Source organism: Salminus brasiliensis, chromosome 6 (genome assembly GCF_030463535.1).
Source record: "Salminus brasiliensis chromosome 6, fSalBra1.hap2, whole genome shotgun sequence".
Classification (NCBI taxonomy): domain Eukaryota; kingdom Metazoa; phylum Chordata; class Actinopteri; order Characiformes; family Bryconidae; genus Salminus; species Salminus brasiliensis.
This window is the reverse complement of record NC_132883.1, coordinates 41,341,928-41,354,013: the sequence shown is the minus strand read 5'-3', so window position 1 is coordinate 41,354,013 and position 12,086 is coordinate 41,341,928. Positions and strand designations below refer to the sequence as shown.

The 12,086-nt window shown below is 43.6% G+C and overlaps 2 protein-coding genes across 4 annotated transcripts in view; both read left to right on the top strand.

The window, feature by feature from the left end:
- prkg1l (protein kinase cGMP-dependent 1, like) overlaps positions 1-3,367 on the top strand; it is a 38,715-nt gene extending 35,348 nt beyond the window's left edge. The window contains exons 18-20 of one of the 2 annotated variants that reach the window (XM_072682433.1): positions 1,009-1,068; positions 1,244-1,310; positions 2,031-3,367. In XM_072682433.1, the coding sequence (XP_072538534.1) occupies positions 1,009-1,068; positions 1,244-1,310; positions 2,031-2,129 (226 nt within the window). In that variant the 3' untranslated portion in view covers positions 2,130-3,367. The remainder of the gene's footprint in view (positions 1-1,008; positions 1,069-1,243; positions 1,311-2,030) is intronic. The other variant, XM_072682431.1, reaches the window with a different exon arrangement.
- Positions 3,368-3,653: 286 nt separating this feature from the next.
- acsl2 (acyl-CoA synthetase long chain family member 2) overlaps positions 3,654-12,086 on the top strand; it is a 28,287-nt gene continuing 19,854 nt past the window's right edge. Inside the window, exons 1-2 of one of the 2 annotated variants that reach the window (XM_072682428.1) lie at positions 3,654-3,773; positions 3,879-3,968. In XM_072682428.1, coding sequence (XP_072538529.1) covers positions 3,959-3,968 — 10 coding nt within the window. In that variant the 5' untranslated portion in view covers positions 3,654-3,773; positions 3,879-3,958. The remainder of the gene's footprint in view (positions 3,774-3,878; positions 3,969-12,086) is intronic. The other variant, XM_072682429.1, reaches the window with a different exon arrangement.

The following is a 12,086-nucleotide window of genomic DNA, read 5'->3' as shown; positions in this document are numbered from 1 at the left end:
TGACTTAATTTCTAATGTCCTTTATAGCATCTTTGATACTACAAAACTGAAAGTTGGGAATTAAGACTTTTGATTTCATTACACTTAAACACAGAAGCACTGGTATTTGGGCAATTTCTATGAAAGCTATAGCAGTATCTTCAACAGACCGTTGTAGGTTTGCCTTTTACACAGCTCCAGCATCTTTAACCTGAAACCACAGCATTCCCTTTGAACTGCATGCCACTAGGTGGCGCACGTCTTAAACACTGGCACGCCTTAGAAGGTTTAGAATTGCGGCTGGCTCTGCAGCTCTGCAGATGGATGCATCTCAGGATGTTTGAGCAGACTGAGAGAAGAGTGTGGTCATATATTGACGGAAACAGTTTGGGTAACTAACTACTGACGTTAGCCTCATAGCTCCAACTTGTTTTGGCTGATTGACTCGCCTGATTCACTGTTTGGTGGCACAAGTTAAACGTTTCAGAAACATTTAAATAATTTTTTAAAATCCTGGTAGAAAAATGAATGATGATTCAGATATTCAAATATAGCAGATGGTGCTGGTCTCTCCTTTCTCTACCCACAGCTTGGCAATGAAAATCTAATTAACACAATTATCCCAGTTATGATCAGTCAGCCAAGACATCAAAACATATATTGATACATATATCTATTGTCCAAAGTCTGTTCAGTTATCTCAAATAGGTTTGTATATTAAGTTTCTTACACTGTACAATATACTATTATCCATAAGCACAAAAGTATACCGGGAAGATAGATAGCCTCTATTTTATCGCCAACTGTAGATCCAGCAGCACTATGCAAAGCTAGCTTAGCTAATGGACTACAAGTCAGTGTGTCAGTGTATCCCAATAGCCATTCACGTACAGACAAAAACAAGCTGTATTCATCTCTCCAGCACATGTACACATACAGCCAGCGCCTCGTCTCTGAGAATAGCCGTGCTCTACTTTTTTATGAGGGTCTGTGTGTCTGATCTCGCTGCCATTTGTCACCCATTTCCAGAGAGAACCCCTCTGAGAGACTGGGCCAGAAGAACGGGGTCAAGGACATCCGCGCACACAAGTGAGCTCTCCGAGTGGGGAGGAAAACGAGCCCTTCTTTCATGTTGGAGATATAATCTCTGATATTTCTATGCACATAATATGTCTACGTTCTCATGTTGTAGCACTGAGGTCTTTGCACTGTGTGGACTGAATGTTGAAATGTGTCTGTTTACGATTCATAATCTCTCAAACAGGTGGTTGGATGGATTTGATTGGCTGGCCTTACGGGAAGGCTCGCATTCTCCACCAATAGTACCAAACGTAAGGATCAGCTGTGTTGACATCAGAAATCATCGCCATCAATTTCAACGTTCTTTTATTTATTCATTAATTTTTGGTTTTATTTTGTTTTATTTCTCATTTTCACCAATTTAAATGACTAATTACCCAACCTATACATGTTCTCCACGTACAATGGTCCCGACATTGGGTGGAGGGTGCCACCCAACATTGCTTTAAGAGTGATGAGAGGAGAGAGCGCCATCTACACACCTAGAGAGAGCATGGCCAGTTGTGCTCTCTCTGACTCTGTCGGCTGATGACAAAGTGGCATGGCTCGGGATTTGAACCCCCAGGCCATAGTGGCAGCACATTAGACTGCTGAGCCCATTAGAGTTTCTCTTTTAATGCTTGATATATGATAAACCAAGGCATGCACACATTGTATCATTTCTATATAATGTATAAGACACAATAATAACAAATAATAAATAATAATAAAAATAATAATAATTAAAAAAACAGAAAAAATAGGTTTTGGCCGATTTTACAGCTCTGTTTTGGTTATGCTGGATTTTCAGTGCACTTCTATGTACTGATCTCTTATTATTCAATTATTCAGAGGAAAATACAGTTTCAAGGGCTCATTTAATATTCCTTCTGGTGTGTTTTGAAATTGTTGGGGTTTTTTTTTCAACACCATGAGTTGGTTGTCTCTTGCATCACCTGCAAGAGTCAACCTGCTGTTTTCTCTCATTGCAGGTCCACAGTCTTCTGGACCGAGGGGTAGACAGCACCAGCTGCGAGAACCACGCAGATTTATCACCAGTAGACGACTCGGACTGGGACAAAGACTTCTGACTGCCCCGTTGGTCAGAAGTGAATTATGCAGATGGACTGACCAGAGTGGACACTGTTTATTTATTACCGAAAAACTGTTCCAGTTCGTCACTTGACGGAATTTGCTTTCAGCCGGTCACACACAGCCAAGAGAGCATGAATTACTTCACATTCTGACTGAACGCAATCATTTTCTAAACTCAATCATTCATTTTTGGCTGTGGTGGCCGTGTCCTCACAACTTAAGGGGATTAAAGTGGTCGTGAATACAGATACACACTGAAGTGGAATTCCGGGCTCATGCATTTACTGCATTTAGCTGATGCTCTTATATTCTAATATTTGGAATTTGGTGACAAATCCACTGGAATTGCATTGAGGACCATCAGCTTATGAGGCAAAATCACTCTACAAGACCCCTGAAGGTGGCTAAATCTAAAATCTCTGTATATGTAAAAAAAGGCCCCAAGTTGCCAATACTAAGCAATTGAAAAGAAAGCCTGGTCATCCCTTCTGCCATTAACTGTAAACTGTAATACGTTGAGTATACTTGTAAGTTGCTCTAATCCAGAGCGACTTGCAAGGTGACTCGTATTACACAGGTGGGCCAATGTAGTGTTAGGAGTCTTGCCCAGGGACTCTGATTGGTGTAGCGCAGCATACGGTCACCCAGACTGGGAATCGAACCCTGATCTCCCATATGGTGTAATAGCTCACTGGCAGTTAGTGGTTTTATCTGTTGCGCCACACCAACCACGTACATATTTTCCAATGCCCATAAACAAAATGTACAGTGCAATATTTGGAATTTGGTGCCAAATCCACTGGAATTGCATTGAGGACCATCAGCTTATGAGGCAAAATCACTCTACAAGACCCCTGAAGGTGGCTAAATCTAAAATCTCTGTATATGTAAAAAAAAAAAGGCCCCAAATTGCCAATACTAAGCAATTAAAAAGAAAGCCTGGTCATCCAGGGTCATCCAGGGTCATCAATTCTCTCTTCTGCCATTAACTGTGAACTGTAATACGTTGAGTTTACTTTGGAACAATGGAAATCAGTCAGGGTGAATTAAAATGTAAGTGCATATCAGTGCTGTCAAGCTAAAAACTTGTATCTCCAAAATGCCAACTTGACAGGGAAGGAGACAACCCCTTCTTAACTTTCAATGGAAGTCAACGTAACAGATTTTTGGAGCACTTCTGTTGGTCCATTTATCATGAATGTACACATTGTCACAATGTACAGAACACCTGCCAGATTCCCATTACGCCAACCTCAAATGCCAAAACTGGAGATACAGGTATTTGTGTGGCGGCTCCGCCATATTAGGCTGGTGTGAAGTTACTGGTGTTGAAGTTTTGTACGCAACTGAATCCCTGCGTTCCTTTGTAGTGAAGATTCAAGACATTTACTTCTCCAGTTTATGGTAAAAAGTTGGGTCACCACTCCCCACGACCTCCACCTACCCCGAGGGCAGCTGACGTCGTTTAAATGGGGGCCTGAGGGCGGTGTCTTCGTTTGGGGGTGGAGGGGAACATTGGGTTAGCACACACTGTTCTAGGAGGCGCCAAGGGGCACTTAGTTTCCACACGCTGTCTGTGGAGAAAGTTAGCAAGCTACAACTTCTGGTGAAGAGCTGAACACGGCTGAGGTCTCTCACAGGTAAGATCTTCTACTTTACCTCATTGAAATGATGGCGAAGGAAGCTGCTGGAGAACTTTCCGGAAAAGTTGAAAAACCTCAACTGAAATTCATTCATTTGGGAAGCTCCAGGCGCGCTGTAAGAGAGTAACACGTGGGACTTTTCCTCAGAAGATGGAGCAGGGCGGCTTGAATGTGGTGTAAACATGGCGAAAGGTGAGGAAAACCGCGGGTTTCGCGCCTTTACCGCTTTCTTAACCCCACGTGCACGCGTTTTGTAAACAACGGCGGTTTCACTATAGCAACCATAACGGCAGAAACCCCACTTCTCTGGGCGACGCGTGTGCTAACGCTGTTTAACTCGATATTTAACGCTTAAACTAGCATATTTTCTCAATTTTAGACTGTTTTTGACTGAATATTGGCTATTTTATTCCTATATTTGGACATTTTTTGGGTCTAAATATGGAAAAAATGCAGTTACTTGAAACGTAGCTAGCTATAATTACTGCGGGACGATGGACGTCGGTAGAGAGGGCCTGTTGGAGAAGAGGAATTTGTCCAAGACTAGTAATTTAGTGCCTTCATATTGTACTCTTGCTGCAGTGGTCTCCTAAAGTAATCCTAAAATCACCTTAAATGTGGTCAAAAAGCAAACCTCTTTCTTGAAACCAACTTTTTTTTCTTCTTCTCTGCCCTGAGAGATCTAGGTTAGGTGTTACCCCAATGAAAGACCACCTGTGGAAGATCTGATGTCTCTAAAACTCTGACAGATGTCTTGTCAGATGTTGAAGAAAGCTATAGAAAGCAAATTATGATGATCTTGCACTTTTTGTTTACGTTTTTATGTGAATATGATTCACACTGGGCTGATTTGAGTTAGTAAAGCAATCTCAGACCATATTTTGTTCACAATGAGAAGATTCAAGAGTTGTTTTGGTGGAGCCAATGTTCAGAAACGAGGTGTTATTAGGAGATCTTATTTTGATATCGGTTTCATTCCTCTGGAGTAGAAAGTGGTTTAACTGGCTTCACTCAACTGATACTTCTGAAGGAAACAGTGCGACGTCAAATTAATCGGTTCTGGAAAACTGCAAAACTGGGGACTGGTCTTTCTCTGAGGTTTTTGGTCCCGTGTAGATGGTTAATAAACACTTAACAGAGTATCAGTGACCACAACAATGTACCAGTGAGGCATGGCGTTACAACGTTGGGGTGAATTTCTCGTACACTAAGTAGATGCACCGTTGATGTTTCAGAAAGTAGACTTCATATGACTCTTCCCGTTCAGAGGATTCACCTTAATTCGCACTAATCCCAGCCCTGGTTCTAATCCTTCCCTAAACCGAAAACGAATCCTAAACCTGTTCCAGTAAAGTCCAGTTGCAGACCAGTGTTGGAAGCAGATCTGTAACAGGTTGACGAGGATGTTGAGATGGGATGAACTCTCTAATAATCAATAATCTGACTTAGACCATGGCTGTCCAATGAAAAACATGCATCTCCAAAATGGTGACCGAAAATTCAGTTCTTCTTAATTCTGATTGGATGTTTTAAGAAATAAGAGTTTATTCCAAGCAATTTGGAGCATATTTATATAGGTCTGTTCATCCACAGTTGGTTACGCTGGTTGAACAGTGCTGCTACAGGGTTCAAACAATGGCAAAAAACTAAAATAAGGAAAGATGTGTGTGAGATATATATAGTAACTCGGATATTAATATAACTGATTTTGGCAGTCCCGTGGAAACAGACTGGAGAAGTGAGATTTTTACGTGAGCAAATGAAAGGGACAGGGATGCCGGAAACAGGAGGGAGGCAGTAGACGTGCTGTGGCCTGCAGTGTTAGTCAAAGCAGGCAGTTTGATACATAGTGTGCTGTTTTTGCCCCTGAGGTGGTGGTGAGAGAAAAGGCTGCTATTTTCTATTGGGTAATGATCTCTGGAGACTGGGATCAGAAGTGTTATTGAAACAAAGCCATTTTTAATGACTGAGACAACTTTAATAACGTGTGTGTATGTATGTGTTTTCCCAGAAAGGTGTAGTTAGGAAAACCCATCCAGTGAGCAGCAGTCCTGCAGATATAAACACCTCAGCAGAGAATGGCCAGACTGGTTGGAGCTGACAGAAAGGCTACAGTAACTCAATTAACCACTTTGTACGACTGTGGTGAGCGGCAAAGCATCCCAGAATGCGCTACGACATGTCCAGCCTTAAGGTGGACGGTTTACGACAGCAGAAGACCACATCAGCCAAGAACAGAAAGCCAAGACTGTTGAAGGCTGATGAATCTGGGTTTTTGCTGAAACTTGCCGATTGTAGGGTCAGAATTTGGCACTAACAGCCTGAATCTGTGGGCCAGTTAATACCAGTCATTCATCGCTTGAATGCCACTGCCTTTTTGAATATTGTAGCTGACCATGTTTATGGCCACAGTTTTCCCATCTTCTAACATCTTCTTCCAGCATGATGGTGCACCATGTTACAAAGCAACACTGGTCTTAAACTGGTCTCTTGAACGTTTCTGTTGGCCGGATCTGAATCCATTATAACACCTTTTGGGATGTGGCAGGAATTCTGTGATCCAGTCATGCCAACATGGACCAGAATCTCAAAGGAATGGTTATACCAATGAGGAATCCATGCCGTGAAGATTTGAGGCACTTTTGAGAGCAAAAGGTGGCATCATCCAGTTCCTTTTTGGGGTCTCTTGGAGTTGTGCTAGGGCTCCCGAACTTGAGACCTTGGTACCTGACCTCGCTAGTGCTTTTGTGGCGGATTGCAGTCAAATCCACAATGCCAATGCTCTAATATCTAGAGTAAAGCCTTCCCAGAAGAGTAGAGACTGTGACTTGTTGGCTATTTGCTATGTTGTGATGAAGGCCCGGCCTTCCTCCTCCTTTCTCTGTTCCGGTTTAAAATGTGACGCAGCTCTTGTTTTCTTTCCTTCTCTTTGTTTTCAGTCTCCCTCTCCCTTTCACGAAAACCTTTCATTGTGACTGCGCCGGTGTTCTTCATGCCCCATTTAGGGATCACAGCCGGAGAACAGCCAGGCCTTTCACTCGTCTGCCCCCTCCCTAACTCCACCTCTCGTTCCCTGGGCATGCATATCTCCCCCCATTTTTTTTTTCTCTCTCTCATTCTCACTTTCCCTTTCTCTGTAACCCCATCCAAACGAGTTCACCTCCTGAGCCAAGTCCCAGTGCCAGCAGATCACAGTACCTGCGCTGGCACTGTTCAGCCGTCTCCTAGTTCCCATAATTAACTAACTGTGGATTTTCCGTCAGTGAGGAAAATGTCTGATGTCACGTCAGCTCTTCTGCAAGACGAACGTGGTTCAGACATGTCATAGGTGGGAAGATCAGTAGTGACATTAGTGAGGCAGGGAGTGGTGGATGTCTTCACACTCACCTTTCAGGAATGTTGCATTTTCAGGACTATCTAGGAAAACAAATGCCAGGTGTGGGCTAGAGGGGCATTGAGCTGTGGAGCAGTGGAACTGTGTTCTCTGGAATGATGGCTGGTGCTCCATCCAATACACTTACGGATGAGGTGGGATAGTAAGTACAGCTCCTATTGCTGATTTCAATCAATGCTCCACAATCTACTAGAGAGCCTTCAAACAATGAATGAGCAGGTGTCCCAATACTTTTGTCCTTGTATCTTGAATATGTCTTAGAGTGGGTATACTGGTACAGAGTACAGAAAACAGCCTGTTTAAGGTTGGTTTTTGAGTTGCTGTTAACCACACAAAAACCTTGTATCTCCATAATAATCCGGTAACTGCAGAACATCAGATTTACTCAGTAATCCGATTAACACATTTGCATGCAGCTGAGTAATCAGATCATGGTAAACTCTGCACCTACATATGTCAGGCAGCAATAGGATGTCTACTTTGCTGCCAGCCAATAATCTCACAGAGTAAGACGTAATATAAACGCCATGGATAGTCGGTTCTCTTTATCAGATTTCTTAATCAGCTGGACTGTGCTGTTTACATGACACTTACTGCAAGTCCTTGTAAAATGATTGGATACCAAGTCATTTTGGAGCATTTCTGTTGGTTTATGGTGAAACTATGACAATATAAAAGAACAGCATGAGGTTAAAATGTGAAAAATGGAGATGCAAGATTTTTCTGTGCCAGAAATAAATTTCGATGGTTTTTGGTACTTCGACCCACACAAATGGTGGCAGGTTCTTCTATGGCATCACTTAAAGAACCCTTCATAGCACCTTTTATTTACTTCACTTTTCTGGAACTTGTAAAATGAGTGGCTTGCCCGTTCTTGTTGAGGCATTTAAGTATTGTGAGGTGAACTTGGTGATTATTTGTGATTGTGTGCGTGTGTGAGAGAGAGAGAGTAAACCAGTTCTGCTGATTGCTTCCTGTAGTGAAAATGGCTAAATCAGCAGAGAACCTGAGGCAGTTCCCTCCCCGAGATCCTGAGATTTGCCTCTGGTCTTTTTCACACACAAAGAAACCTGACGCTGGTGGCCCGGCAAGCCACTGGTGTGCAAATGTCAGAGATGGCCTTCAATAACAGCAGCTGCTGCTTTGAGTCCGTCTAGTCGGTCAGTCTGTAGGAGTGGACAGCACAATTTCCCCTCTTACCCAAAACCTACTTGATCTTGGGTCAAGACAGCCAGAATAGTGTGCTTGAGTGCCTATGTAAGCGTATTACAACCTTTTAACCTCATGAAAGTATGATATTACATTATACTGCACTGGCCACAGGCTATTTTTGAGTATTATAAGGCGTGTATAAAATTGGTCAGTGACCAATAAGGTTGATTTAGAATTTTTCACTGATTTATTCCTTTAATGTTTAGAATACTAAATGCAGTATAATTACATTAAAATGTGTCATTTGGTCCAGTCTGTAGAATTGAACATTTAATGCATGTGTAAACTTGGAGGCCTATATCGAACAATATAAAATATGACCGCATCAATGAATGTTAAATGACTGAATCAATGTTCAACATGCTGTTATTATCTGAAAAAAAAAACAAACAAAAAAAACAGAACAGGCAAATATTATGCTTTCAGGATTTCAGGATTTTGGCTCTTACTACTGCTTTTAGCTATGCTGCAAAAGTTTTGCCCAAAGTTTTGCCAATTATTATTTGATGTATAAATAATAAGTGTGGGACTTGTGTGAATGGTCAGATACAGTTTTACAAGCCTATTTACAACCCTGTTATGTAGTCTCAGAATGAAACATGCAGATTTTCATTTTATAGTGAGCTTGTGGGAAGAAATATATAATAAACGTTGCTTTTATTGGCTTGTTTACATCACTACCACAGCCCACAAGAGCCTAGCCTAGCCTAGCCTAGAACTGTAGCAAGAACATTGTTATAACATTATTTCTGATTCTTACTGGCTTGTGTTGCTGCATTTTTGGAAATGTTTGCAGATCCCTAGCAGAAGAGATTGTAGAAGGTCTGCTGGGTTAGCTTTTAGCCTAGCACCCGCTTGCCTCCTCCGGTTTGACCCTCCTACCTTCTCCGGTTGGTTCCTAGCGTTAGTTTTTTGCCTTTGTAGGCTAAAATATTCCTCCAGATACCTTCCTATGACTCGCTCTTCTTTGGTCGGCTTATCACTAGATTTTAGTCTTTTAGCCTGTAGGCTCTCCTCTGATATCTGCAGTCGGGCGTCCAGTGATAGACAGACGGAAGAAGGGCCAGTCGTTAGCTTTAAGCTCTTTTAGCCACTCCCCAGACTTTTCCTAGGAAAAAAAAGTGGCGCTTTCTTGGGTCGCCCTTTTTACCTAGTTTCTAATATACTGAAGTAGCAATTAGCTTTGAGGTTTTTAACTAGTGGGCTGGGTGTTCGTAAATGTTAGAGGTTTAAATATAAAGAGTCAAGGCTGCAATGTAACAGTTTTGGGACTGATATATTTATACTGCTCTTGTTTGAGGTTCATATGCACACTGCTGACTGGTCCTACATACCCCAAAGACGCTTTAGCTGGAACACTGTGTACAAACGTGCATGAATTCAGTCAGGATGCCCGTTAAGCCGCCATGCTCCTGCAGTTCGTAAATACAGAATATGGAGGACGAGGGCCGCCTTTTAAAGTGTTAATGTTTCTCCAGAGTGATTCGGCCTTCCTGGGGTGTCTTTCATCCTCAGAATTGTTGGTTTTGACAGACCGTGTGTTGTGTGTGCAGCATCTTGAGTTTGCAGTTAAATCGCTGGTCTAGTCTTTGCATTCGTGCCTCACTTCATTTAGCAGCACATTGAGTAATAGCTCCTGTCTCTCTCTGCCCTTTTGTCCAGCTTTCCTCTCACCGGCGAGCTCCCCGGCTGCACAATAGCGCCTGTCTGTCGCACACAATGGCCTTTATGAATGTGTGTGTGTGTGTGTGTGAGAGAGAGAGTGAGTGAGGAAAAGGCAGGAATCTTCCCTTCTCTGTGATGGGTAATCTTTTTCAGATACAATCTTTGAGAAGCTCATTTATCTCCTGCTTTTGTACGTCTTTGAAGGAAAGACTGAAGATGGCTGCCTCTAGGGAGTATCCTCAGGCCTCAGTCACTCCTGCCACAGAGGCGTTTAACGCTGCCGATTTGCTGTTTTATTGCATTAGTCACTCTAATATGAGCGTATGATTTCTCCAAGCTACGAGATGAGGTTCTTGGCAGGGGCAAATATGCTAATGAGGTAGCAATGTTGACCAAGGCCAGCGACCGGAGCGCTAGCAACCTAGATAACCTGTCCATGTGGGGCTTAGATGGGACTCGTGAGATTAGGGTGCACTGTTATGACCGGGCACATTTGGAAGCCAAGCTGGGTCCCGGTACCAACACATGCACTTGCCCATGTGGAACCCACCTAGCCGACATTCCACCCATGTGAGCATGTTAGCTGGGGATGCAAAGCCAGGCCGGCAGCTGGTGCAGCAGTGATGCTAATGCGCGGTAACACCGCAATAGCGATGCTGGCCGCGGTAGCAAAGTTGGACGTGGCTGGTGCACTGCTAGTCGACATGCTGTTGCTACAAACTTACTTCATCAGAATATCAAGCCTTACCTGGGACCTCCTCACCAAAGCTGATGTCAGAAGTTAGGCCAGATAGGCCAGGGGCATTTGTCATTAGCTGAAGCACTGTTTGATGAAAAGAACACCTTGCCAACTGTTAAACATGAGGGTGTTTCTTTTATGCTTTAGGGTTGTGTGGCAGCCAGTGGCACAGGCAGCCTTGCTGAGGTCAATGAAATAATGGACGTAAAATATGACTCAAGTATTATAAGTGTCTGCAAGCTTCGAAATTGAACCCTAGTCTGCCACAGAAGGGGTGGTGGTGTTATCAACTATGCTACACCAACCGCTGGCCTTTATATGTGCCAATTGAAAGGCCATCCAATATCAAGCCTTTGCCAGCCCATTACTGGGGGCAGTGCTGGGTGCAAATTCACAAACTCCATTTGTGGTATGATAATCACTTGGCCTGGAGGTTTCATTTCATTTTAGACCCAGTTTAGGTCCAAACCTGGACCATGGACGATGTATCCTTTAGTTCAGTCCAGGACTAGACTTGATCCATGTGCAGGACCTTGGCCCTAGATGTTACTACTTGTCATTTTTAGTGATGTTATGGACATTACTGCAGAAAAACATGCTCAACATTCCAGTAAAACCTGCTGAATCGGAAGTGAAAACTGGCCTGAATGGAGTTAGCAGTGTCGGGACAGAGGCTGAGGGGGTGATGACATCACTCTTTTATTCCTTACTCTTTGGAACCGGGGGGTAGGAAGTGGGTGAGAGGTGAGAAAGAGGGGGAGGACAAGTGAAGGGGCTTGTGTGGTTGAATGTGAGGGGGGGGGGGGGTGTGAGTGAAGGGGGGAGAGAGAGAGAGAGAGAGAGAGAGAGAGAGAGAGAGAGAGAGAGAGAGAGAGAGAGAGAGAGAGAGAGAGAGAGAGAGAGGGAGAGAGGGAGAGAGAGGGAGAGAGGGGGAGAGAGGGGGAGAGAGGGGGAGAGAGGGAAGAAACAAATAGCAGGAGTGAGCGAATGAACGAGAGCGAGCGAGCGAGAGAGAGCGGGATTGCCAAAGTCCTGCAAATGGGTGTAGATGAGGATCGCTGAGAGCCGCACTGTTTTGGTCGCCTCATGGGAGTGTGTGTGTGGACCAGTGTGACCCACTTCTCACCCACCCACACACACTCTCACGCTAATAGATACTCGCATGCTAAAAGCTGCCTCATAAAACTGTCTTTGCGGGGTGTTTCCATTGACCCATACGGCTATGGTTACGTGACCGAACTGTCGCTTAAATAAAATAATGGTAAAATAATAATGGGGCTGGTTTCCCAAAAGCTGCGTA